Raw genomic sequence first — 22,882 nt, 5'->3', positions numbered from 1 at the left:
ATTGCGCTTGGTTCGCAAATCATTTCAGTGCACGACTAATCCTCACGATCGTTTGACTTTATCAATAGCAAAGCAATCTGACGTGGACCACAAAAGGTCATAAATATAAGGTATGGGCAACATAGATACCAGCCAAGTATGTTAGCGTTGGGGATTTAGTTCTTCTTTGTTTTCATAACCGTCTGAGCGCGGCGCAGTGAGCCAGCAATGTGTCCGTATGAATCCCACATCAGCCAGACTGGAATGACTACCCAGCTGAGACGAAGCATCAGAATTGACAATGATAAAACCCTATGCTTAGACTCACATGATGTTCATAAACTGTCGCGATCAAAATCAGGTGAGACACTTATAGTCATAGTACGAGACGGGGAATGCTCACGAAAAGATAAACCCAGAGATAGAGCGGGTTAGAAGTATCCAAACTTGGGCTTCCCGTCAACCATTCCGGACAGAACGTCATCCATCTGGAAAGAGGGTCACTAACTTCAAGGTTACTTGCAACGAAATACATACCCGCCATACAGCTCAGCGGTGCTCAGGATGATGATCCAATAGTGACGCGCAGGGTCGTCCTTAACGATTTGCCTTATAATGTAGCAGCACATAGGTGCCGCACCTAAGACCGTCAAAATCTCCAGGGAGACGACAGTGGGATCAGAAACACCCCATCGTGCATCTGCACGGGTATACTCCTTCCCTATATAAGCAATTATCTAGTTTAAGGATTGAGGACCAGCATGAAGCTTAGATCACTCACACATTTCAGCAAATGGCCCCACGCTGGAGTTTACGGTCCTGCCAAAGGTCGATAGGTATAGGAATGATCCCTCAAAAGAGAGGTGAATCAATGCATCAAATGCCTGCCGATGTTGTCAAAATAAAGCCTGATGTGCAAGTAGACTGACGAACCAGCCAGATGAAAGTAAACGAGTCCTGCCAGCGCGCGTTCTTCGGCAGTAAAATCTTTGCGCCAGTGGTGGCAACGAAGGCCATGGCAGCCACCCCAGCTAGAGAATACGCTGAGGTTGCGGTGAATATCTCCGGGCCATTGGACGTCATGGTGTAGAGTGTGATTTTGTAAGGGAGCGTAACGGTCGACTTCTCCCACGTTTCCTTTCCACTGTACTTTTATTGAAGCAGCTAGTAAGTAGCAGACACGATCGTCGCTCAAGTTTCTGATTGCGCCTAGTGACACGTCATGCTAATTATAAATCTCGGTAGAACTCTCAAAAGACACCCAATATACGACCGTCACGATGGTGTCCTACTCTCTTTCTGAAAACGCGTACCTTAAGATCTTCTTTCACGCGGCGAAACATCCTCACCTACCAGTGAACGGTGTTCTACTTGGTAGACGAGCCTCAGACGTGGTAGTGATAGAGGATGTCATCCCACTGCTCCATCACTGGACAAGCCTCAGTCCTATGATGGAAATCGGACTTGATTTGGTACGTCACAGTCATTCTATGTCAACGCAACGTTCGTCATGATACTGACAGACAGTAACGCTTCTAGGCAAAAGGATATGCTGAAGCACAAGAGATGGCTCTAGTGGGGTACTATCAAGCAAGCGAGAGGCTAGATGACACCGCTCTTGCGCCTGTCGGCGAGCGGGTTGCGCAGAAAATTCGTGACCAGTTTAACGATGCAGTAGCATTTGTTGTGAGTAGATGGATACGCCACTACAACTAGGAAACTATTCACTTAATTCCTGTTTCAAGATTGACGGCGACAAGTTGGGAACAGGAGATCCAGCTTTACTCGTATGTTTAAGCCATTAGCATGGACTCGTAACTGTCTAACACGTAATAGCCATATCTACCACAGCCTTCTACGTCATTCTGGCGGCCATGCATAGCGCCAAGTCCCGCATTCACAACAGGATCAATTTTTTTGCTAGACAAAGCTGATTCACCCATGCGCGCAATTAGCCTTGTTCGCGACCATAATCTTCACGAGAAATTCGGAGACTTCGATGACCATCTAGAGGATGTAACGATAGATTGGTTGCGGAACAGCGCTTGTAGAGCAGGGAGCTCTGAAACGTGAACGGAACTCTCCGTGGACCATTTCATGTAGCATTTAATTATACACTGGCACGTGGCTAATTCCCGCAAGGGATGGGCTTATCATGATCTTCAGAACAGTACATCAGAATAGTCACAAACATCATCATTGTTGACTACCATGACGATTGCGACTGCTTTCAAAGGTACTCTGGTTCATTGCCCTACATTGGGGCAACTCGAAGTTCTTGAAGATCATATTTTACGTGAGGATTTCATCTTCCATCGTACGATCGTCGAGACATACTACTAATCCATCTGCGCGTGCCTTAGTTGTGGATCACCAAGGTTTCATAAGTTATGTAGGACCTGCTGGCTCCGAAGCATCTAAGGAATTTCTAGCAAGAATCAACACACCCATCACAACCATACCATCAGGAAGCTTTTTACTTCCGACATTCTGCGATCTGCATCTCCATGCGCCCCAGTTCCTGTTCCAGGGAACTGGTCTCCATCTTCCTCTGATGCAGTGGCTGGATGAGTATGCGTTCAAGTCTGAAGAAAGCTTGGACAACCGACCAGAGTTGGCAAAGGCAGTTTATGTACGTCTCGCAGAGCGCCTAAGAGACGCCGGAACTGGCGCGGTTCTGTTGTTTGGGACAATCAACACCACAGCGAAGTAAGCGCAAAGCTCAACAGGAACACCATATCGCAAACGGACGTGCTAACTGGAAAGAATCACAGTCTAATCCTTGCAGAAGCCATGCAAACCATCGGTATACGAGCGCTCGTAGGGAAGCTGTCAATGGATATCTCGTCCCGGCCGTCCTACGTGGAGTCTTCCGCTCTATCTTCAATACACTCTGCCGAGGAATTCATCGACGGCTGTCGTGACTTGGTTTCATCTTATGAACCGCACAGACGTCTCGTTGAACCTGTGATTACACCACGGTTTGTACCAACGTGCTCGGATGAGCTTTTACGAGGGCTCGGAAAACTCGCTTGTGACAAAGGAGTTCGAATCCAAAGTCACTTGGCGGAGGCCCACGAAGTAGTGCAGTGGGTTTTGAGCGAACGCCACAAAGACGATATCGATGTTTTTGATAACGTGAGTGATCATCGTGTTGAATGAATACCGAGTTGATAACGTTCAAATCCTAGTTCGATTTACTCACGGAGAAAACTGTCCAAGCCCACTGTACATTCTTGGATACAGACATGCTGTCACGTATGGCTGGCAGCTGTTCCGCAGTGGCACACTGTCCTCTTTCGAACTCGTATTTTTCGGAAAAGCCATTCCCGCTCCGTGAAGCGTTGGACCTTGGCGTACCCGTCGGTCTTGGCACAGATATCGCCGGTGGATATAGCATAGATATCATGAACAGCATGCGGCAGGCTGTGGCTATTTCCAGGATCAGAGACGGTACAAGAAAACTGAGCGGTGATGGACGGTCTCTCGCAATCGATTGGAAAGATGCGTTGTATTTAGCTACGAGGGGAGGGGCCACTGCACTCGGTCTTTCATGCGGAGTCTTCCAAGCTGATGCTCCTTTTGACGCTCAATGCAGTGAGTTGAATAACAACTACAAGAAATAATACCTAAATGAATGATGTTGCAGTTGAACTGTACAAAGAAAGCGACAAGGGAGTAGGTGCGCTCGATTTCTTTGAGCCACAGTCAGGTATCACATTGGGTGTACTGGAGAAGTGGTGGTGCATTGGAGACGAACGGAATAGGCGTGGCATTTGGATACAGGGGCAGAGGTTGGATGTGAAAAATGGTCCAGAGCGCGCGTAGCTCCTCCCTATACAGGTATGGACATCCTGAGCTTGTTGGTTGTAAACTGATGCCATCGTTTTTTTCCACTCAGATTCAACAAATTCAGTTTTCCATGTGTTGCAAATGATGTACGTCGATCCTTCTCTCAGAGTGAATATTCAGTTCGTCCAGTACTGAGTGTTCTGAAATACGGCTCTTCCCTGTGTGAACGTTCTTTGAAATGCAAGTCCCTCTACCGTCATGAGTGTTGACTACTTGAAACAAGAGTAGTTTGGCGTTCCACGGAGACGTGCAACGTGACTCGAGAATCAAGACTAATCTATGATCTTCTGTATGTGGACCATGTGTCACCTAAATTGTCGGTCGTCCTTTCTTAACGTGTCTTTTCACCACACTCATGCTCTGACATGGATGTATCTACTGACCCTGGTTCTTAGGAATAAAGCGGGCACAATAATTAGGGTTTTCAGGGCCGGCACCGCCGCGGGAGTATGTCACTATGAAAAATGCAATTAATCTCGACCACAGGAACGACTGTCAAAAGAATTGAACTAAACTGCCGACGGCGCACGTCCAATGATTGTGTAATCCAGGTTCCCAGCTCACTGCGCTTTGAAGGCTTCGGCCATTTTGTGACAGGGCGCGGCGATGCTAATCGTATTGTGTTACGCGGTGAACCGAGATGAAGCAAACCCTTCCATTAACTCAGACGTCTAGTGACCACCACGTTTGAGACAGATACGGGGTTGATACCATCTTGTCAACTATGTAATACTCAGCCCACTGCGTCCCTTGCAACATCTCGAGCTCGTTCGCCAGTACCTTGCCGCTAGCATCTCATGATTGAAAGAGAAAATAACTAGTACCTGACGTCAAAAGTCTGACAACCAGATAGGAGAGTGATTGATCGGTCGTTCTATGGGGAAGTACATACACAGTATGTACTAATACAGTACTAGCATTCTGACGAATTTAAGGAAACGCAACAAGCAATGTACAGAAAAGATGGTGCAACTGTAGCTGGGGTAGAAGGGTGACACATGAGTTCCAAATATGAGAGAGACAAGCGCTGTGGCCAGGGTATGATAAGGTACTTGGTAATACATAGAAGAAAATGCTGTGCGGACTCATGAGCGAACGGTTCCACAACAAAAAACGGGCATCAAGCTCACCTGTCAGATTATCTTGACAGCCACCACAAAGTCGATCGTTTCATAAGTTCGTGATTAATCGTCGTAGACGTTAGCAAACGCGTCGATATCTCCCACGCAAGAGATGTGGTCATTGCCCAGATGACGCTTGAGCGCGTCCCGCCTGCTGAACTCCTTCCCGCATCCTCCAATCATCTGTTTGCCGTTGTGAATGTAGGGAGTCGCGTCGTGCGGAATGTTGTACATTGCAGCCGACTCAGTGGGTATACCACAGCAAACCCACTGTGCAGGTCTCTCGAAACGCGTATGCGTGCGGACATGTCGTTTAAGGTCGGGAGTACGATGATTGCGCTGAACCCACTTGCAATAAGGACACGCCCAAGGGTTAGATTTGTTTGCAAAGCTAGGAGTACTGCCAGGGATAGCTTGCGCGTTTCGTGGAAGGGGGGAAGGGCGATGTCGTTTTGCGGGAGGCGATACGTATTGGGTCGTGGTATAGGTGGGGACATGGGAAGACACGCTGGAATGACGCGTGGAGCGACGACGCTTTTTCAAATTACGTGAAGATGATGGAATATATTCATCATCCGTCTCGTCAGCGTCACTCTGCCCGTCAGCATCCTCCTCCAACTCGTGGGGTGCAACAAAATCGTTACGCTTGAGGAAGGAACGAGTAGAGCGCGTCATAAATGGCAGGGAGTTGTCTACTGTAGAGAATGCGGGTTGAGGAATAAAGGAAGATAGGGGAGTGGGTTCCATGGTAAGCGCGTTCTGGGACTCTGCGTCGCACTCAAAGTTGAGTGGAGGGTTGCAGTTGAGTTCGACGGGAGGGATATAAGGAAGATCCGCGATTGGATGGAGATTGTGGTCCAGACTATGAACGAGCATAAGATGAATGGCTAGTCATGACATAGACCCAAAACATACAAGTCTGAAGGGTTGTATTGAATAGGGTCATAACACTGAAAGAGAATCCCATCTGGATTATCAATGAGTTCGATCCCCGAGTCCGAATCAGAGTCGGAGTCGGATTCGCCTCCGGGTTGATCATTAGAGTCCAGGGAAGTTGTTGAGTTTTGAGGTGAATTTGAAGATGATGCTGAAGATGAACCAGATGAGATAACCGAAGGTGGACTTGGGACAGAAGGAACGAAAATTTCTTCAGTGTCGAACTCGGCGGTAACTTCGGCAAGCCAAGCCATATGATCCTCCCCGTCTTGAGCACGAAGTTTATCGTAGAGAGTCGCCATAGACTGACGACGATAGATGATAGTGGATGTCATGGCAAAGTAGAGTTGTGTGCAAGGATTGGGGTACGTAGATTTGCACTGGATGTTGACTTGAACGCGTTATATAGATTTCTTTCTTTCATGTCTCAGCTTCGGCTTACCGAACCTCGTTTTGTTCTTTCAAGTAACTCCGACGTTCAACCCTCGATGTTTGTCACATCGAGGCTGCCTCGCTCCAGGGATTGCCCGAATATAGGCCCCTAGTGCCCACCCCTTGGTTCTCGGAACAGAACAAAAGGGTCCTCAAAATTGATGCTCGGCTAGATCAAGATAAGATGATTCAACCATGGTGAGAATGTGACGGTTCGAAGTGGTACGCCCTGGTTGCCACGTGGATTCCTCACAATCGTTGTTGGGAGTAAAACAAAGGGTACAGCCCTTACTCGGGAAGTTGAATAGATACTATGCACACTCACGCAGATCGCAAGTGTACTTGATCGTCGATATCTCTTGCAATAGGATGTAGTACAGTTAACTTGCAGGCGGGACCCCTGTATCCTGCACAGCAAGTGAACAATGATCAGAAAACGTCAAAACCTATTCGGGCTTGACTTCTGAACTCGTGCACTGCAACGTGGGGTCGAGAAAGCGAAACTTCCAGTATGCCTCGTGGGAAATTGTTTGGACCAACAAAGGACAGCTCTAGCCTTAAGACTTTACCCGAGAGGGTCATCGGTAGCCGCTGACAGCAGTTTGAACGCGATTTGAACAAAGGTGGTCAAATAATTCAGAATATGCGTGTAATGAAGAATAGATCTGGGGCGAAATTACGCTGGAGTACGGTACGGAACTACCGATCTCTCCGCGAGCGAATGCGCTTTCCGAATTGAACAGCAGGACCTCGACTAATAGCAATAATTATCAGACAAAGGACAGGTCTTGTTGAAATTAAAGCTGTACGTACCCCCGTATTTTCTTCTTGGGTCTCTCCTCGTGGGCAAACCCTTCTATCTGCTTATTCTGCCTAAACTTTTCCATGCACCAAAGAATATACCTGTGTTTGTGTATGATGATGCACTGGTAAGGAACAATATAGGCGAAGAGTTACGGACCTCCGGTCTTGGATGCTCAGCCCGGCATTCTTCATATCCCATCCTGAGGTGCGCCAGAACGCGTCCCAGCTATCTATGGATATTTTGGTCTCTGAAGAACGACCGATGGCTTTAAGAAAGTCTTGCGGCGTAGATATCTTGCCTGGCCCTAAGCTGGTAAGTATAACGAGTAAAAACAGGCGTTTGATAATTAGACCTCTTGGACTTGGAATGTCGGCCCTGCGGGGAACGTCACATCTCACTGTTGTAACAGTTCTTCTCTGAGCATTTTGAATAGAAGGGAGAACAGGGCGAGACAATGGAACCTTGGACAACGAAATCCTAAACATCTCGGAGTTCGAGGAAGCACTGAGACGGCTGAAGAAATGAAAACAGTTATCCCGAGGTGATCCTAAAAAGGAATGTTTTCATGAACGTGACGGCGACCGATGTCACGCTACATAAGGTGTTAACCGACGTCGACCACAATAACTTAACGACAAAAGAAAACAACGGAGCTTTAATATTTTCTGTTCCTATGTTCTGAACTTCTGACACTGCAATTCGGACTAGAAGCGTTAAACATCGCATTCCCAATCATATGGTATCCCATTTCAAAATTTGCTCAAGTGCTGTACAGCCTGTACATCGAGTCGTGGACCTCAGGATAATGCTCGGACGCATTGTGACTTTTCATATCAGCTTAAAATACTGGGGCGTGGTACATATTCACATTACAAGCACTAATCAACATCTGGAACTATGGCTTTCTCCTGCGGCTGCTTCTCGAAATATGCAGCATTGCTCAATAGAAAATTGTATTGCGTGCCATCACCCTGAATGAAACCAGGTCTCAGTAATCTGACACAATAGAGCGCTGATGTGACTCACGATAAATGAGGTGGGGAAGCCGGCATCGAAAGGAATAATGCTCTCCAAATACTTCACGTGCTCGGGTGTTAGCGAAATAGCCAGAGACTCCACGTTGGCCTCCAGCTGCTCCACTTTTCGCCCACCAATAATCGGAAACACATAGGGCGTCTTCTGCATAAGATATGCAATGGCCACAGCTGTGATGTGTTCAGCACCGACTTCTTTTGCGACCTTCTCCAATGCTGAGCTCATCGCCCTCTCCGTCTCGTTGCGTTCCCAACTGGGACTCGTGAGCATGCGACCTTTCTCTCCTGTCTGTCGGCGGCGCTCCTCTTCCTCGTCGGTTCGGATTTTTCCACCGGCAAGGACATTCCAAGGGGCGAGCGCAAGACCTATACAGGAGTGACCGTAAGTGGAGGTACCAGATAGCGAGCAACAAGGTTGATCTACCTTCGGAGCGGGCCATTGGTATGATATCTCGTTCAAAGTCCCGAAGCATGACGTTCCAAGCACCTTGGTAGATCACAAACGGTGATTTTCCACGATCCCGAGCATACTGGTTCGCTTTGGACACGACCCAAGCAGGAGAATCTGAGATGCCCTGCCAGCGATACACGTTAACAAATGTTCGTGTCAGCATAGAAATAGGGACACTCACGAGATACAACACTTTCCCTTGTTGCACCAGCACATGCAGACCGTTCATGACCTCTTCGACGGAAGTATCCCAGTCCCACCAGTGCACGTACAGAATGTCGATATATGAAGTCCTCAGCTTCTTCAAACTGGCCTCAACGCTGAGGTGCATTGACTTGACGTTGTTGCCGGTATATGATGCCTTTTGCCGAATGGCGTCGTTGCCGCGCTGGTAATTGGTCGTGTACTTCGATAAATATGCATCAGCATCGAACTATATTCATAAAATCCCAAAGTTACTTTTGTAGCTATCACGAGCTGGTCACGGATTCCCCGCTCCTCTGCCCACTCTCCGATGATCTCTTCAGAGCTTTGATCCTGACTGAGAGGTTGTGAAGTGTGTCAGCGACGACGACGAATTCAAGATGACTGCAACACGATACCCACTAGTTATTAGCAGTGTCGATGAAGTTTCCCCCAGCATCGTAGAAGGCGTCGAGGAGCTTGAATGAGGATGTCTTGTCCATACTACCCATCCCAAATTTCTCCCACTTGTCTCCGATGCTCATGGCACCGAGCTGTAAGGGTGAGACATGAACACCCGCATGAGGGGATAATACGCGATATCGCGCTAGCCTAGATGATGGCTTTGGCACGGGTGCCCAGAACGAGGTCATTTCCTTAGACATGATTATAGAGTTGAGTGGGTTGGAGTTGTTGAAATGCAGTTTGTGTGAAGGTTGGCAGCATTTTATACATGTTGTTCACCTTGACACCTCGTCAGCACCATCGTGTGATCACTATGATGCCAGAGAAACGCGTCAGTTGTCTGAGTAAGTTATACCGTACAAACAGGAAGTCAGCCTACATATACCGGCAGGCTGGAGATTCAAATTTCAGAGTGAGTTAATATTATAAAGACGCACACGGTTATCCCCGGGACCGGAATCGAGTCATGCTCCACTCACGCGTTTGTCATGAACATGTGTAATACAGGCTGATAGTACGCGTCGCAGTACTTAAAAGGTACAAAGAGGTCAGACCAAACGTGTCACGCTTCTGATCCGAGTGATTGATGAAGAGATGTCGTAGTTATACTAAAGCATCAACCAAAGAACACTGTGTCGAGAGTAGAGTCGTCGGACACGCCGGAGTGAAAGGTACGAGCGCATCCGTCATGCGGACGTTTGTGACATCGGCCGAGTACAATGTCTTAAAGTCATTTAGTTTTTCTTTCCTCGTTCTTCCGATTCTCCCGCATGATAAAATAGCGCGTCGTTTGCAGAAACATCTCAGTGCTTGTCCCCAAGACTGAGATGTAAGTTACTTAACGTTTTCGTACCGTTTACCAAGCTCACAAGTACCAATAGCATTTGTCCTATCTAGGTACATATCTAATATACCAGAGTGCTTGTCCCCAAGACTGAGATCATTTGTCCTATCTAGTCGTTGCTCTCTTGTCCCGCTCGCACCAAAAGTCTACACACTGGACACCACTGGATGAGAGTATTGTCTCATCGGTACATCCATCAGTAAACCAATGAGTCCTTGGTATTGTACCCGTGCGAATTGTAGAGGGGTAGAACTCTGCCGCTGCTAAATATTTTCATGTATACCATAAGAAATCTGATTTGCCGCTATATAGCCCGGAGATCTAGAGTAAGATGAGCAGTGCACAACAAGGTTATGATGTTCCTCCATTGCAGCTGACCAGGGTGATAAGCCTACTTACGCCAAATATTTTGGCCATTGTCATTTTGCCTTACTTCCGCTTTACACTACAACTTCATCCACGACATTCTCGTGGGAAGTACCTTTGGCACTTGTCAACTAATCTAGAATAGCACTAGATTTTGTAACAATGTCCTGACTTGTGGCCGTGAAGATTAACAAGGGATGACAGCGCACACCTCTCAACCTGTTTTGTGACTCTCCTTTTCCGCCGTCTATACATTGGATCAAACTACTATTTAACATCTTCCCATAGGAAGAGCCTTTTGCGTTTGTCAACTAATCTAGAATAGCACTACAATTCCTAACAAAATTGCGACCTGTCACCATCGCAGTATGTATTGTACTCCCGGCAGTGTTGATTGTTATTTTCCTCCATTATCAAGTGTTGATCTAGCGAGTCAGCGGCATCATGATGCACTTGAGACAATATGATGATTGGTTAGTTACACTCAGGCCACGATATACATTCGACTCGAAGTTGCGACTCGATATGGGCAATGTCGGTCAATAGACTTAGACATTCAAGTACTGCTAGTAAGGCTGAGCTACAGGCTGAATGAGTCAGAAAGATAGGCCGTCACGGTCTTCCTCATACTCATACTCATACTCATTCCCGTTCTCGTTCTCGTCTTCACTGTCTTCCATCTCTCCGTCATTCTCCTGTGCATCCATGTCTTCGTCTTCTTCTTCGCTGTCATAGCCTTCTTCCTCCCCTCCATCATTGCCCTCGGGTTGAATTTCACTCTCCAAGTCGTCATCATCATTATCCTCCTCTGATTCCAGGGTATCTGCGAGCTCCACTTCGGCACAGTCTCTTGTGATCTCCCGTAGGACGGTAGGATGTCCAATTCCATAGTGCGTGTATCACATGAACATGTCTCGGTCGACGAATCTGAGTGGTCATCAACAGTTGAGTAAGGACAACGAGATGAATTATTACACTTACATGCCAACATAGTATCCCTCCCAGTCTTCCAATTCACCAAATTGACGTCCGAAGGACTTTCCATAGCGAAGGGATGTAGTTCCGCGATTAGAAGAAAAAGCTGGAATCAAATGGGCACTTCGGATGACTTGACTGGGGTCAAGAAACCCAAATGTGTCGCGGTCAGACTCTTCGACGAAAGCGATCTTCGGAAGTCGAGCACAGCTCATCCCTGACGGGTGGTTGGTCAATGGCGCCAACCATCTGACATAAAGAAGCTCAATTTGACGCCTTTTGATCGGACCTTCGCTATTGAGCCACACATCCATGTGGTAGATGCCCAGAACGCGGGCATACCAGTATGGATGTCGGGGCCTTGTTTCCCCAGATAAAACCATAACATCGGGGTGTGTCCGAATATTGACGGTATCATACTCTCGCCGAAGATCATAAGTCATGTAATGAACCTATCAATTAAAGTATTACAATGCTAGCAAAACTTGAGATCTGTGTGACATACCTGCATCGTTTGGACGGAGTATAGCCTATTGTCTGAGATGATAACTGAATTACGTTCATTGTCGGAGAAGGTATGGTCACAATAGGTGACGTCTAAGTTTCGAAGTCGGTATAGTACGTGGTCTTTGAGTTTCGGTATGAACACCTGTATAATATCGTGAGTTAGGAGAACAGTGAGGAAAGTAACACATACTGCTACAGCTGGATCATTGTCATGATCTCGAAGAAAATGAAATATATCTATGGGATTGTTGCGGCTTAGCGTCGGTATATAGTGATGATCCTTCATGTTGATCCCTGCAGGCAAGTTGACTGGTTGCTGTTCCAAAGCACATGGACTACATTCTGCTTCTGCCACTCGCTGAAGGATTCGTCGATGGCGCTCGTGCTTAGCGAGTTCAGCTGGGGTATCTAATTTATTGGTCAAGGGATAGAATGCTTTCAGTGCTCGATGCGCTAACTCTCCCTGGACAGACATTAAAATGAGATGGGACGTTGTGTCAGACTCGGAGATGCACATACAATTTGTGATGTAAAGGAGTCGATCGTTCCAAAGAGCCGGATCGATCACAGATAATCCCCCATGGCGTGAAATTTGTAAGTGTTCAAATTAAATTTTTTGACCTTTCTGCCGCCACTTCCAGCACCCGCGTTGTCGGAACTTGAGCCTTCGTGCGCAGCCTTGCATTTGCGCGCAGCCCTTTCTTTCGGTAGCTCCACGGTAGAGAAAGCAGCACATGTGAAATCCCGGAACTTATGCAACTGACGGGACAGCCTCTGGAATGTCCTCTTGAGTACTTACAGAGTCGCGTCAGAATGCATCCTTAGTTTGGCGAGAGCGTGCCATTGAGCAAATCTGTATAAAAGTAATTGTACAATAGCATCGTGCTCTGCTGGAAAAAGCCCCTCGAAGACCGGCATTGCACACTGAGATAGAATGTCACTAACACACAACATCGACTGAGCCACCAATACGTACCTGCAGAATGTCCTCAAAGTCCCGTGCTGCGAGGCGTTTCATTTCCGAGGTGTTATCCGAAAATTTCCTGATGACACCATTACCATACGACGGGATGTGGCAAAATCTGTGTTGAAGGCAATTATTTTCAATTCAGTAAAGAGAATAGTGTGACAAACCTATAGTCAAGACTTGCAACTAGGCGATCACCGCCGGGGAGCGCGTAAAGTAGACGGATGAGGTGCGTAAACAGCGCCTTCCATGTACCTAACTCGCATTCATGCATAAAATCGACCACAAGCATGCGGAAAGCGTCGAATCCGAGTGGTGCAAGCCTTTCTACAAATGTGTTCTAGTTTCAAAGTAGGTACTGATCATAAGGGGAATGATTTGCAAGGCACTCACTACAGTCGGCACCCACGAGCCTCCTCCAACAGTCGCCTGCACCTTAGACCCATTCACAGTATTTCCTCCATAGATGAATCCGCGGGCCTGAATTATCCTTTCCAAACAGTAGGTCCTGAGGGTAGTGACGTGATCTTGCATGTCTTTCCACAAACCAAGGAAATCGAACGAGACTTTCGGCATGAGACAGCACGGACATGGGCAAGCACCCATATCCTTGATTGTCGCTATAAGAACCCTAAGATATTGATCAGTACTTCAACGAAAACGAGACGAAAATGTGTACTTTTCCGGATAATCAGCCGAGTAAGTAAATATGCGCGGAAATACCCTTCTAAATATTCCATCTGGACACCGGAGCACGATTCCATGACGGTATGCATGAAGGAATTCCGCATCTAACAGATGTTTCCAACACGCATGGAATAGATCTCGCCGACAATGCGCATGAAGGGCTGCCATGCTGCTTTTTGATATATGTGGCAAGCTGCTGAAGACATCCTTTATATTATCCGGAAGCTAAAAAATCTACTGTGAGAGAGATATACAGTACGGAAGGCAGATGACCTACAGAAGGTAAAAATCCCACAAGATGGCATGCGCCAGATTTGGGTGCCGAGTGTGCATACTTAGTTAAATTTCCGAAATACAGATAAAGAGGCCAAGCCTTGGCCGTTCCGAAGGTGGCTAAATGAGTTGCGTCCGAAAAAAACATCAGTCCAGCGATAACGTGTTCGAGTGAGCAGCCAGGTTCTTTCGGCTGTTTATACAGGTCTTCCTGAGCTTCTAACCAGGAGTCGGAGGTATATAGCTCATCAAATACACGTTCTTGATGACCGTCCAGCGGATCCTTCCATAGACGCTTGAAGGGGAAAAGATGGAACATGCTGGCTTGAATGTCAGCGAACACGGAACGGATCACTGATATAAGCGGCCAGTAGTGAAATCCCGAAATGTTTAATGATCTGGCCTGGTCGTCTTTTGATTTGGAAGGTATGTCAAGCGCGACGTCCTTCTCTAACCAGTCATCTGGAAAAATAACAGGCCCCTTTTTTCCATTATTATCCAATGCATGCAGACTTCTCTTTACCGAAAATCCATCCAGGTCCTTGGGGTTGAAGTCTCTCGCTTGAATAACATCTTTAACAAGACACGTGATTTCGGCCTCGTATTTTTGATGACTGCCGGAATTCATCCATGTCATCAGACGATAGACTGTCATATTGGAAAAAGGATGAGGTGGTACAGAGACTCTAGAAGATGAATCGGGCCCTTGAATATCTGTGCCAATAGTCATTGGACAGGAATCAGCTAGCAAGGTAGATGGGACGTAATTATCGGGTTCGAATGAGGGGCGCCCAGGATATTGTCGACAAAGTCCGATAACGTTGAATGCTGTTTGAAGAGAATCACGCAGCATCAATAAGACTCGTAGAATTCTGCGGGGCGGCGAATTGTGAGTTTCGGTCACACGAGACGGATAATCCCCAGGGGAATCTGAAAGGTTGATATCTTCATCGGCAGGCAGAATATCGACAAAATTTCTCGGGGCTGGCCTAGACGTGCGTTGAGAAGGATGTTGACCAGAGTCCGCTGATGATCCACGAGTGAAGCAACCGTTAGTATGTCATAGGTCCAGGATTCTGCGTGAATGCACACCTAGATCATTCTGGCCATGCTCAGGCACCGCAGTGATATCACAAGCATCTTCCGTTGACATTGCAACATCGAAAATATCCAATTCCTAGAATACAGAAGTTGAGACACAGTGGTATGAGGGGTGCTGTCACTAGCCTTTGAGTTGATACCGGACTCAACTTGGGGTGATGTGCAGAATGTCCTGGGTCCGCATCTAGCTATAGGTTTCGAGCGATTCGTCATTGTAAATACGATTGGTCGTAGCTGCGGGTTATCATAATAATCAGCCGATTTCAAGTTATGAGAATTGAGTCCGACTCAAGGGTTGAACCCAGACTCGGATTCAGTGGAGTGATCATGGCTTCGAGACGTATGGGAGTAGTAGCTGTAGTGAGCCTTTGCAATACTTTGATTGACTCATTTGCCCGGTCCCTCCTTTTCTGCGAGGCTAACACGCTGGCCTTCTGGTAATTTTTGCATGTAGAACGATGTCTACTAAGTCCGCGAAAGTCTGTGTCCTTCTCCCAAGAGCAACGTGAGGCACCGCATGACACCGTGACCATTGAGAGAATAAAGATAATGAACAGAACCCAAGGCGATCGAGATAGACGCATTCCACCACAACCGTGACCGTGCCAGTGATGGAACTATGATGAAGACGGACTCCGAGTCAAACACCCATAGGCAGGTACTAAGTTGTCACCAATGAAAAAAAAAACTATAGTTTGATTTGAAGTCGGACATTGACTTGGATATTTCCAAGTCGAGCATTGCCCGCGCCAGTTCTCCACAACACTGAGACATGTCACAATCAGTGTCTCGCATTAAAATTTTCGTCGATTCATCCATGTGGAAGAGCTCGCGACAGACACCGTAAACAAATGAAGGAAAGAAGACTAATAAGAGCTTCCAAAAATGATACAGCTACAATATCTGAAGGGTCCTGACGTGTCCATCATACGTCGGACTTGTGCAATGATATCATCATCAGATGCTATCCTCATGTATTCTTCGCCATACTGCCCCAGTAGGAGTGCGCTGAATGGCTGTCCAAGAGGAATAATCAATCGCATTGCACTTACTGCTGCTCTGTCAGCTCCTCTTCGAGGATCACATCTGGGTCCTGACCAGCGACCTCAGGTAAAAGGGAAGCACGAGCTGCAAATGAACTTGTCAGTCACTGTCGCAGAATGAAACTATGGTTTTCAGTACAGTACCGGTACCAAGAATTGAATAGCCGAAGAAAACTGCAGGAAAAAAAATTGAGTTGCTAGCACACATTGATCAATTAACGACGTACTCCAAAGCACAGCAGGTACACCAATCTCGTCTGTGAGGGAGTTGAACACGAGAGGTCTAGATCATTATCAGCGATGACAAATTGCCAGCCATCTTCGCCAATTTCATCTGTTGAACGTAATGTGACGCTGTACATCGTCAACACACAAGCCTCGCTGGCAAGAGCAGAAACCGAACATACCCTCGCTTAATGGTCCCAAACCGGTGCCAATACTTTCAAGACCATATCAGGAGCACTCCTTCATGGAGCAAGTAGAAGTTGGATGCACCGCTCTGTCAAGACCAACACCATGTAAATGAATATCTCCCATGACCATTCGGATATCATCTCTAGTCTCGCCCAAGAATGTAAGCCCAAGCTGTATGCGCACAACGCCTGCAAACCATAACTCAGACTTATCCTCCAGCATTCGAATTTGATTGCAACTCACCTTTAGCACCATCAGCGCCGACCATCCACTTGGTATCGAAAGTCTCCAATATGCCGTTCTTTGCTAGAACAGTCATGACACCTTCACCAGACTGCTCGAACGAATGCAGTTCTGTGCCCATCTCGACAGAGCACGAAAATTTCTCTAGGTGACGTCGCAGAATCACATCTAGGAGTTGCTGACCTATCAGCTTTGGAACGTGCTACAATAGGAGCAAATCATCAGCATGACTGCTCGAGAGATGGTTCTGTATAGTACGCACGAATGGTATCGTAGGGGTAGGTTCCACATGCCAGGTCACCAAAGATTCTGTCGCAAATTCCATTGTCCCGTGCTTGTAGGAACGGATTGTGAGGACGGGTTTAGTTGACTTCTGGGACATTCAGGAAGTTGAAGAGTTTGAAGGAGCGTGGCTGGATTATGTATTAAATGAGACTATAGGAAATTAGAGAAGTATTGGCATGACACACCCAGATTCCAGGACCACGCTGTCCGATTCGAGGGTTAGGGTCTTTGTCAATGATACGAACTGGTATACCGTTGTAGAGAATCATGCCTCTCATGGCGTGATATGGCAGTTTCCACTAGGGAGTATACAGCACCAACTCGCAGCACCACTCTGTGTACTGTCCACAGCAATTCCTATATGAGGCGCAGCTTTCCCGCGCAACGCGCGCCATGCGCGCATAACTTCCCGCGCTTCGCGATGTATACGCGCGTGCGCTTTCCCGCGCTTGCGCGCCCTTTAGCGCCAGCCATCCAGATGCATCCATCCACTGTCCACCATGTTCTCTAGTGCGTATATTTCTATTTCTCTCATTGCATATTATTCCATCTTTATTTTTATCATGGACTCTCACATATATATATTTTTACATACCTACTCGGTAGCGCTTCGGCTCCGCATGACTGCGCTTAGGCGCGCTATATAAGCGCCAGCAGTACATACTATTACTTTACTGAACTTTCACCTCTCACTTTACCTAGTACTTACTACCTAGAAAGTCGCAATAGAACTCTATTCCTTTACATCTCGCACTCTTCTCTTATATTGCATTATATTATCACTTAAGCTTAGTCTCTCTACCATTTCTGCACGCGCGCGCGTTCCCGCGCCTTCGTACCTTGCGCGCACCTGCGCTTTCTCGCGCTTCGCTTCGGCGCGTACCTCTAGATCTTTGCTGCACTTGCTTCCCCTTAAGGGTCGAACGCGCTTGCCACCTCAAGCATAGCAGACTAGGCAACACTCGACCTACGTCATTTTTAGATACAGTTAGGAGCATCTCATTGTTCCTAGCAGTATTGTTGTTTCTACAACTGGAGCCCACCGCGAGGGGAGCAGTCAGCAAGATCTACTTTTGTGCATCTTCGCACTTCACGCTATTTGACACATAAAGGTCAATCTCTTTGCATATTCAAAAGCTAACCAATTTTTAGTTACACATTTTCGCACCTTGTGCGCGCGCTTTCCCACGCCTCTGTGCCTCACACGCGCACCTGTGATACGCCTCACGCGCGCCTGCGCTTTTTCACGCTGCAATGCCTTATAGAATGCCCATCCGCGGCACAGCAAACGCGCCCAAGTTCGATGGCACTACAGACAACCTTGCCGAGTTTATTGACACCTATGAGCAGCTCGCTGATGATGCAGGACTCCAAGGACTCAACCGCATCAAAGGTATTATTCGCTACCTTGAGCACGATGATCGAGAACTATGGGGAGGCATGCCTGAAGCGGCAGTAGATGATTATGATGCATTCATGGCAGAAGTGAAGGTAATGTATCCTGGATGGGACAGTAAAAGGCGCTACGCACTCGCAGACTTGCGCGCCATTGCGCGCGAATACGCTAACAAACCAATGCCCTCTTGCACAGAACTAAGCAGTTACCTGCGCGCATTCAAGAAGATTATGCAGCCACTTATGGATGAAGACCGCATTTGAAAGGCTGAATGCGGCCACCTATTCATGGAAGGAATCCCTAGCGACGCTCAGGCGCAAATTCACTTGTGCCTTATGATCAAGTTCCCAGACCACCATCCATACGACCCATACCCATTCATGGACGTCTTTGCAGCTGCACAGTTCCTACTATCTGGGCGCGCTTTTCCCGCGCCAGTTAGCGCACCCATGGTAGCGCCAAGCATGCCAGTTAGTGCACCAGTGGCTAAGTACAAAGATTGCTATCAAGCAAGTTGCGCAACGCAGGATACGACCATTAGTGCTAATGCGACAGCTGAACTCTTCTATCACGCATCCTCAGAAGTTGTACTTGACACAAGGCCACCAGTTCCTATTCTTGCGCCTTTCCCGCGCCTTCGCGCTCATCACGCGCACCTCAACCATCAACTGCGCCAGCATGCAAAGCTATACCTGAATGCATCACTTTAGATCATGAACTCGAGCGCACGCTTGCAAAGCGCAACCAGAAGCGCACTGCAGGCGCCTCTTCACCATCATCCTCATCAGCACCATCTCCTTCACAATCCGCATCATCATCATCATCATTTGCATTATCAGAAGTCAGGGATGACTCTAAACATCTATTGCACACTAATGCGCCATCGCTCGAATCGCACGCGCCTATCACTATCAAATCGCACGCGCCTACCGCTATCAAATCACCAGAAGTCAGGGATGACTCTAAACATCTATTGCACACCAATGCGCCATCACTTGAAACACACGCGCCTATCGCATCACTTAAGGAAGAAGTCTTGCCAAACGCACCATCACTATTGCCGCTTGCATCATCAGAGGTCAGGGATGACCCTAAACATCAATTGCGCCTTAGCGCGCCTATAGAGGAGCCTCCTATCGCATCAGAGGCTCAAGTCGCACCTTGCATCAACCAGAGTTTGTCTCTGGAAATTCCAGATGTCACTCACGATCACGCGCACATCGCACTTTTTGCTTCCAGTGACTATCGCATGCCGGTAAAGCATCCGTGCATCACGCTGCCCAACCACCAAGCAGAACATGTCTCAGGCGACCCTGGCGCGACTCAGGCGCACCATATTTCACCTGAGGACGCACAATGCGCGCGCCTAGAGGTATTGTATATTTACCCTCGTCTCATTTCGCGTTTTCTGTCTCTTTCATGTTTAAAGCTCTTAAGGAGCTATATGACGCTTCCAAACACTTTAGGTTCATCTTCGCACCACCCCTTGTTCACGCGCCATGATTACGCGCATCGTGCAATACGCACGCACATTCCCGCGCCTTGCGCATTCATTATTCAAGCAGAGTCTTCGCACTATCGCGTTTCTATCACTTCTCCCCTTTTAAATTGCATTTCTTTCATTCAACACAAGGTATATTACAATCAGTCATCCAGGCGCGACTTAGGCGCGCGCCTTACACATACATACGCGCCTAACCCCCCTATCATCATCTTTAACTTCGCAATTTCCACATTTATTCGCATTCTTCGCGCTTTGCTTACCATGTCAATTTCATTCCTGCACGCCTTGATGCGCACTATTCTCCTTCACCTATGCGCCTACTGCGCCTTGATATACCACCCTTACAGCCCATTCATGCAACATTTGCGCCTAAGTTCACGCTATACATGTCTCTCGCTAATCCATTTGCAGAGAAATGGCCGTTCCTCGCGTGTTCGGCCAATATAATCAAATTCGCGCGACATCACACCAAGGCGCGCACATCGCGCGCATCCTATCAGCTTGTAGGGCGCCTCTACACCCCTTGCAGCGCCTCCCATTGGCGCGCCTTCAACCTGCAGCGCGTTGTGCAGGAATTCATTCTGCCAGTCACAAGCCCCCCCAAGTGCGCCAGCCTTGCACATTCCAACCCTACCTTGGGTAACGTGTTAGCTCGCAAGAGACGCGAAGCGCGCTAGTCACACGCACTCGCACGTGCTCAAGGAGGAGGATCACGCGCTTCAGCGGCGCACCAAAGAGAAAGATATACCATCGCTGTTCATAGGATATCATTCGTTTTACCCTGGGTTTCGTCCAGCGCTCTTTCATTCTCATTTTTTCTCATTATAACACCGTCCAAAGGACTAATAACACACTGATATATATGCATATAGGAAGCACCTAGAAGAACATAGAAGAAAAACAACAAAACAACCTTAGATTGTGCCCGCCTAGCTCAATAGTATATTTTCTCTTCGCACGCATGACGCGGCACCATGCCCTTTTTACCTTAGAACACGCACATAGGCGCGCAATATTCCTGCGCCCATGCGCCTCATGCGCGCGCGTGCGCGCTTCCCACGCCTCGCTCATAGGAAGGTGTAGATGTCGACAGCCGCACGAAGAAGACAAGTCGGATAGGACATCCGCAAAGTTTACCATTTTTTCCTTCGCATTTTCACATATAGTTTTACTCACACTGTTCAAACCTTACCACCTAATATTTAGCGCGCCTAGCAGGACTTGGTTTGGACTTGGATTGGATCGCTCTTGGACTGCACCACTTCGCATCATACGCACAATACAACACACACGACACACACACGCTTTCTCGCGCCTTGTGCGCGCGCGCTTTCACGCACTTCACGCTGTACATGCGCGTCTCGCTCATGCTTCGTGTGCCACATCCATATCACCCTTGCATCATCACCCCACACCCATGGCGCACTATTCACACCAGAGTCACCCTTGCAATCCACCATGCTATGCTTCATTCCTGCGCCTTCAGTGAATATGCGCGCGCACATTCTCGCACCTCACGCGCGCCATGTGCGCAACTTCCCACGCCTTCGCACCTTAAGTGCACCTGCGCCTTCCCGTGCATCGCACATCGCACAATAATTCCAGCACTCGCACATTCATCGCCCAACAACCCAAGCATCATACATGCATCGCACTTGCATACTATCACGCAAGATCCTCACCACACGCGCGCTGAGTGGGGACACTCAGAATTTAAAGTCCCTGGGAGATGTAGAGAATCATGCCTCTCATGGCGTGATATGGCAGTTTCCACTAAGGGAGTATACAGCACCAACTCGCAGCACCACTCTGTGTACTGTCCACAGCAATTCCTATATGAGGCGCAGCTTTCCCGCGCAACGCGCGCCATGCGCGCACCATTCCCACACTTCGCGATGTATATGCGCGCACGCATTCCCACGCTTGCACGCCCTATAGCGCCAGCCATCCAGATGCATCCATCCACTGTCCACCAAGCTCCCTAGTGCGTATATTTCCATTTCCTTTATTAGCATAGTGTTCCACCTTTATTTTTATCATGGACTCTCACCCATATATATCCTTACATACCTACTCGGTAGCGCTTCGGCTCCGCATGACCGCGCTTAGGCGCGCTATATAAGCGCCAGCAGTACATACTATTACTGACTTACTTTTCACCTTAACTTACTTTTCCTACCAGTCACTTACTACTTAGCAGAGTATAGTAGAAATCTATTTGTCTACACTTTGCATCTCTCTTCTCTTATATTGCATTATATTATCACTTAAGCTTAGTCTCTCTACCATTTCCGCACGCGCGCGCACGCTTTCCCGTGCTTCGCGCTAATACGCGCGCGCGTTCCTGCGCCTTCGTACCTTGCGCGCACCTGCGCTTTCTCGCGCTTCGCTTCAGTGCATACCACTAGATCTTCGCTCCACTTGCTTCCCCTTGTTACAAGTAACATCGGCTACATGGCCCCCCTATCATTTTTCCCCTTCGTCCTCGCCCTCGTATGCCTCTGGCTCGTACTTCTCTACCGACTATCCGTTGACCGGATCCTCGGGACCGTTCCCGTCCCTCATTCCCCTCCTATCGCACCAACATGCGCACGTGCCTTCGGGCTATGACTCGTTTTGACTCGTGCCACCAATGTGGCTTTCCTTATCTTGTCTTATCTTTCCTCTGACTCATGCGTGCTGCGCATTGTATCATTTACCGTTGGCTCGTTCCAACATTTCTCGGTCTCATTCCGCATTCGACCTCACATCACTAATCAGGCTCTGCTACCAGCGTACCTATACCCTTTCCGTTTCCCCTTTGCCCTTACCTACAGTACGGTAGCCTTGCCCTTAACCCTTTCCACTTAGTATAAGTAGTCGGTCACTCTGTACTAGATTCCCTAACTTGAATCTACTCAATCTTCCCTCGAACATACTTCCCTCTGAAGCCCCCTCAGCTTCAGTCTCTAGTATCTTTTCTTAGGTGCTCATCGCGCCTAAGTCTACCTCGATCGACTACCTCATCGTTCGGACAAGA

At 47.9% G+C, this 22,882-nt stretch overlaps 6 protein-coding genes across 6 annotated transcripts; 1 reads left to right on the top strand and 5 right to left on the bottom strand.

The window, feature by feature from the left end:
* Window positions 1-73: 73 nt before the first annotated feature.
* Window positions 74-1,173, bottom strand: F5891DRAFT_472559 (Emopamil-binding protein). The gene is made up of 6 exons (XM_041371944.1): window positions 913-1,173; window positions 761-863; window positions 517-700; window positions 383-467; window positions 308-321; window positions 74-255 (listed from the first exon to the last, which is right to left on the bottom strand). Exons 1-6 carry the CDS (start codon window positions 1,060-1,062, stop codon window positions 156-158), a joined length of 636 nt encoding a protein of 211 aa, XP_041232154.1. The 5' UTR covers window positions 1,063-1,173; the 3' UTR covers window positions 74-155.
* Window positions 1,123-4,032, top strand: F5891DRAFT_1101137 (Metallo-dependent hydrolase). The gene is made up of 10 exons (XM_041363579.1): window positions 1,123-1,451; window positions 1,519-1,665; window positions 1,725-1,766; window positions 1,816-1,995; window positions 2,164-2,275; window positions 2,343-2,688; window positions 2,754-3,117; window positions 3,171-3,576; window positions 3,629-3,822; window positions 3,881-4,032. The coding sequence occupies exons 1-9, from the start codon at window positions 1,260-1,262 to the stop codon at window positions 3,805-3,807; spliced, it is 1,968 nt and encodes a 655-aa protein (XP_041232153.1). The 5' UTR covers window positions 1,123-1,259; the 3' UTR covers window positions 3,808-3,822; window positions 3,881-4,032.
* Window positions 4,033-4,609: 577 nt separating this feature from the next.
* F5891DRAFT_1137638 (uncharacterized protein) lies at window positions 4,610-6,342 on the bottom strand. Its single transcript, XM_041364837.1, has 3 exons — window positions 5,868-6,342; window positions 4,962-5,814; window positions 4,610-4,906 (listed from the first exon to the last, which is right to left on the bottom strand). The coding sequence occupies exons 1-2, from the start codon at window positions 6,221-6,223 to the stop codon at window positions 5,016-5,018; spliced, it is 1,155 nt and encodes a 384-aa protein (XP_041232152.1). The 5' UTR covers window positions 6,224-6,342; the 3' UTR covers window positions 4,610-4,906; window positions 4,962-5,015.
* Window positions 6,343-6,835: 493 nt separating this feature from the next.
* F5891DRAFT_1002886 (uncharacterized protein) lies at window positions 6,836-7,743 on the bottom strand. The gene is made up of 4 exons (XM_041360271.1): window positions 7,478-7,743; window positions 7,282-7,423; window positions 7,134-7,223; window positions 6,836-7,074 (listed from the first exon to the last, which is right to left on the bottom strand). Exons 1-4 carry the CDS (start codon window positions 7,608-7,610, stop codon window positions 7,020-7,022), a joined length of 420 nt encoding a protein of 139 aa, XP_041232151.1. The 5' UTR covers window positions 7,611-7,743; the 3' UTR covers window positions 6,836-7,019.
* A 177-nt stretch (window positions 7,744-7,920) lies between these two features.
* On the bottom strand, window positions 7,921-9,446 carry F5891DRAFT_1137634 (NADP-dependent oxidoreductase domain-containing protein; the record flags this gene model as incomplete). Its single annotated transcript, XM_041364836.1, has 6 exons — window positions 7,921-8,096; window positions 8,152-8,525; window positions 8,584-8,734; window positions 8,792-9,016; window positions 9,070-9,151; window positions 9,217-9,446. 6 exons carry the CDS (start codon window positions 9,444-9,446, stop codon window positions 8,004-8,006), a joined length of 1,155 nt encoding a protein of 384 aa, XP_041232150.1. The 3' UTR covers window positions 7,921-8,003.
* Window positions 9,447-12,745: 3,299 nt separating this feature from the next.
* On the bottom strand, window positions 12,746-17,060 carry F5891DRAFT_1181985 (uncharacterized protein; the record flags this gene model as incomplete). The annotated part of the gene is made up of 15 exons (XM_041366099.1): window positions 12,746-12,874; window positions 12,927-13,032; window positions 13,085-13,257; window positions 13,311-13,548; window positions 13,597-13,829; window positions 13,882-14,903; window positions 14,970-15,054; window positions 15,917-15,986; window positions 16,031-16,106; window positions 16,166-16,195; window positions 16,249-16,304; window positions 16,429-16,460; window positions 16,517-16,623; window positions 16,679-16,880; window positions 16,941-17,060. 15 exons carry the CDS (start codon window positions 17,058-17,060, stop codon window positions 12,746-12,748), a joined length of 2,679 nt encoding a protein of 892 aa, XP_041232149.1.
* Between the last annotated feature and the right edge of the window lie 5,822 nt (window positions 17,061-22,882).

Source organism: Suillus fuscotomentosus (genome assembly GCF_016647785.1).
Source record: "Suillus fuscotomentosus strain FC203 chromosome Unknown F5891scaffold_4, whole genome shotgun sequence".
Classification (NCBI taxonomy): Eukaryota; Fungi; Basidiomycota; class Agaricomycetes; order Boletales; family Suillaceae; genus Suillus; species Suillus fuscotomentosus.
This window is presented reverse-complemented; position numbering and strand designations above follow the sequence as displayed.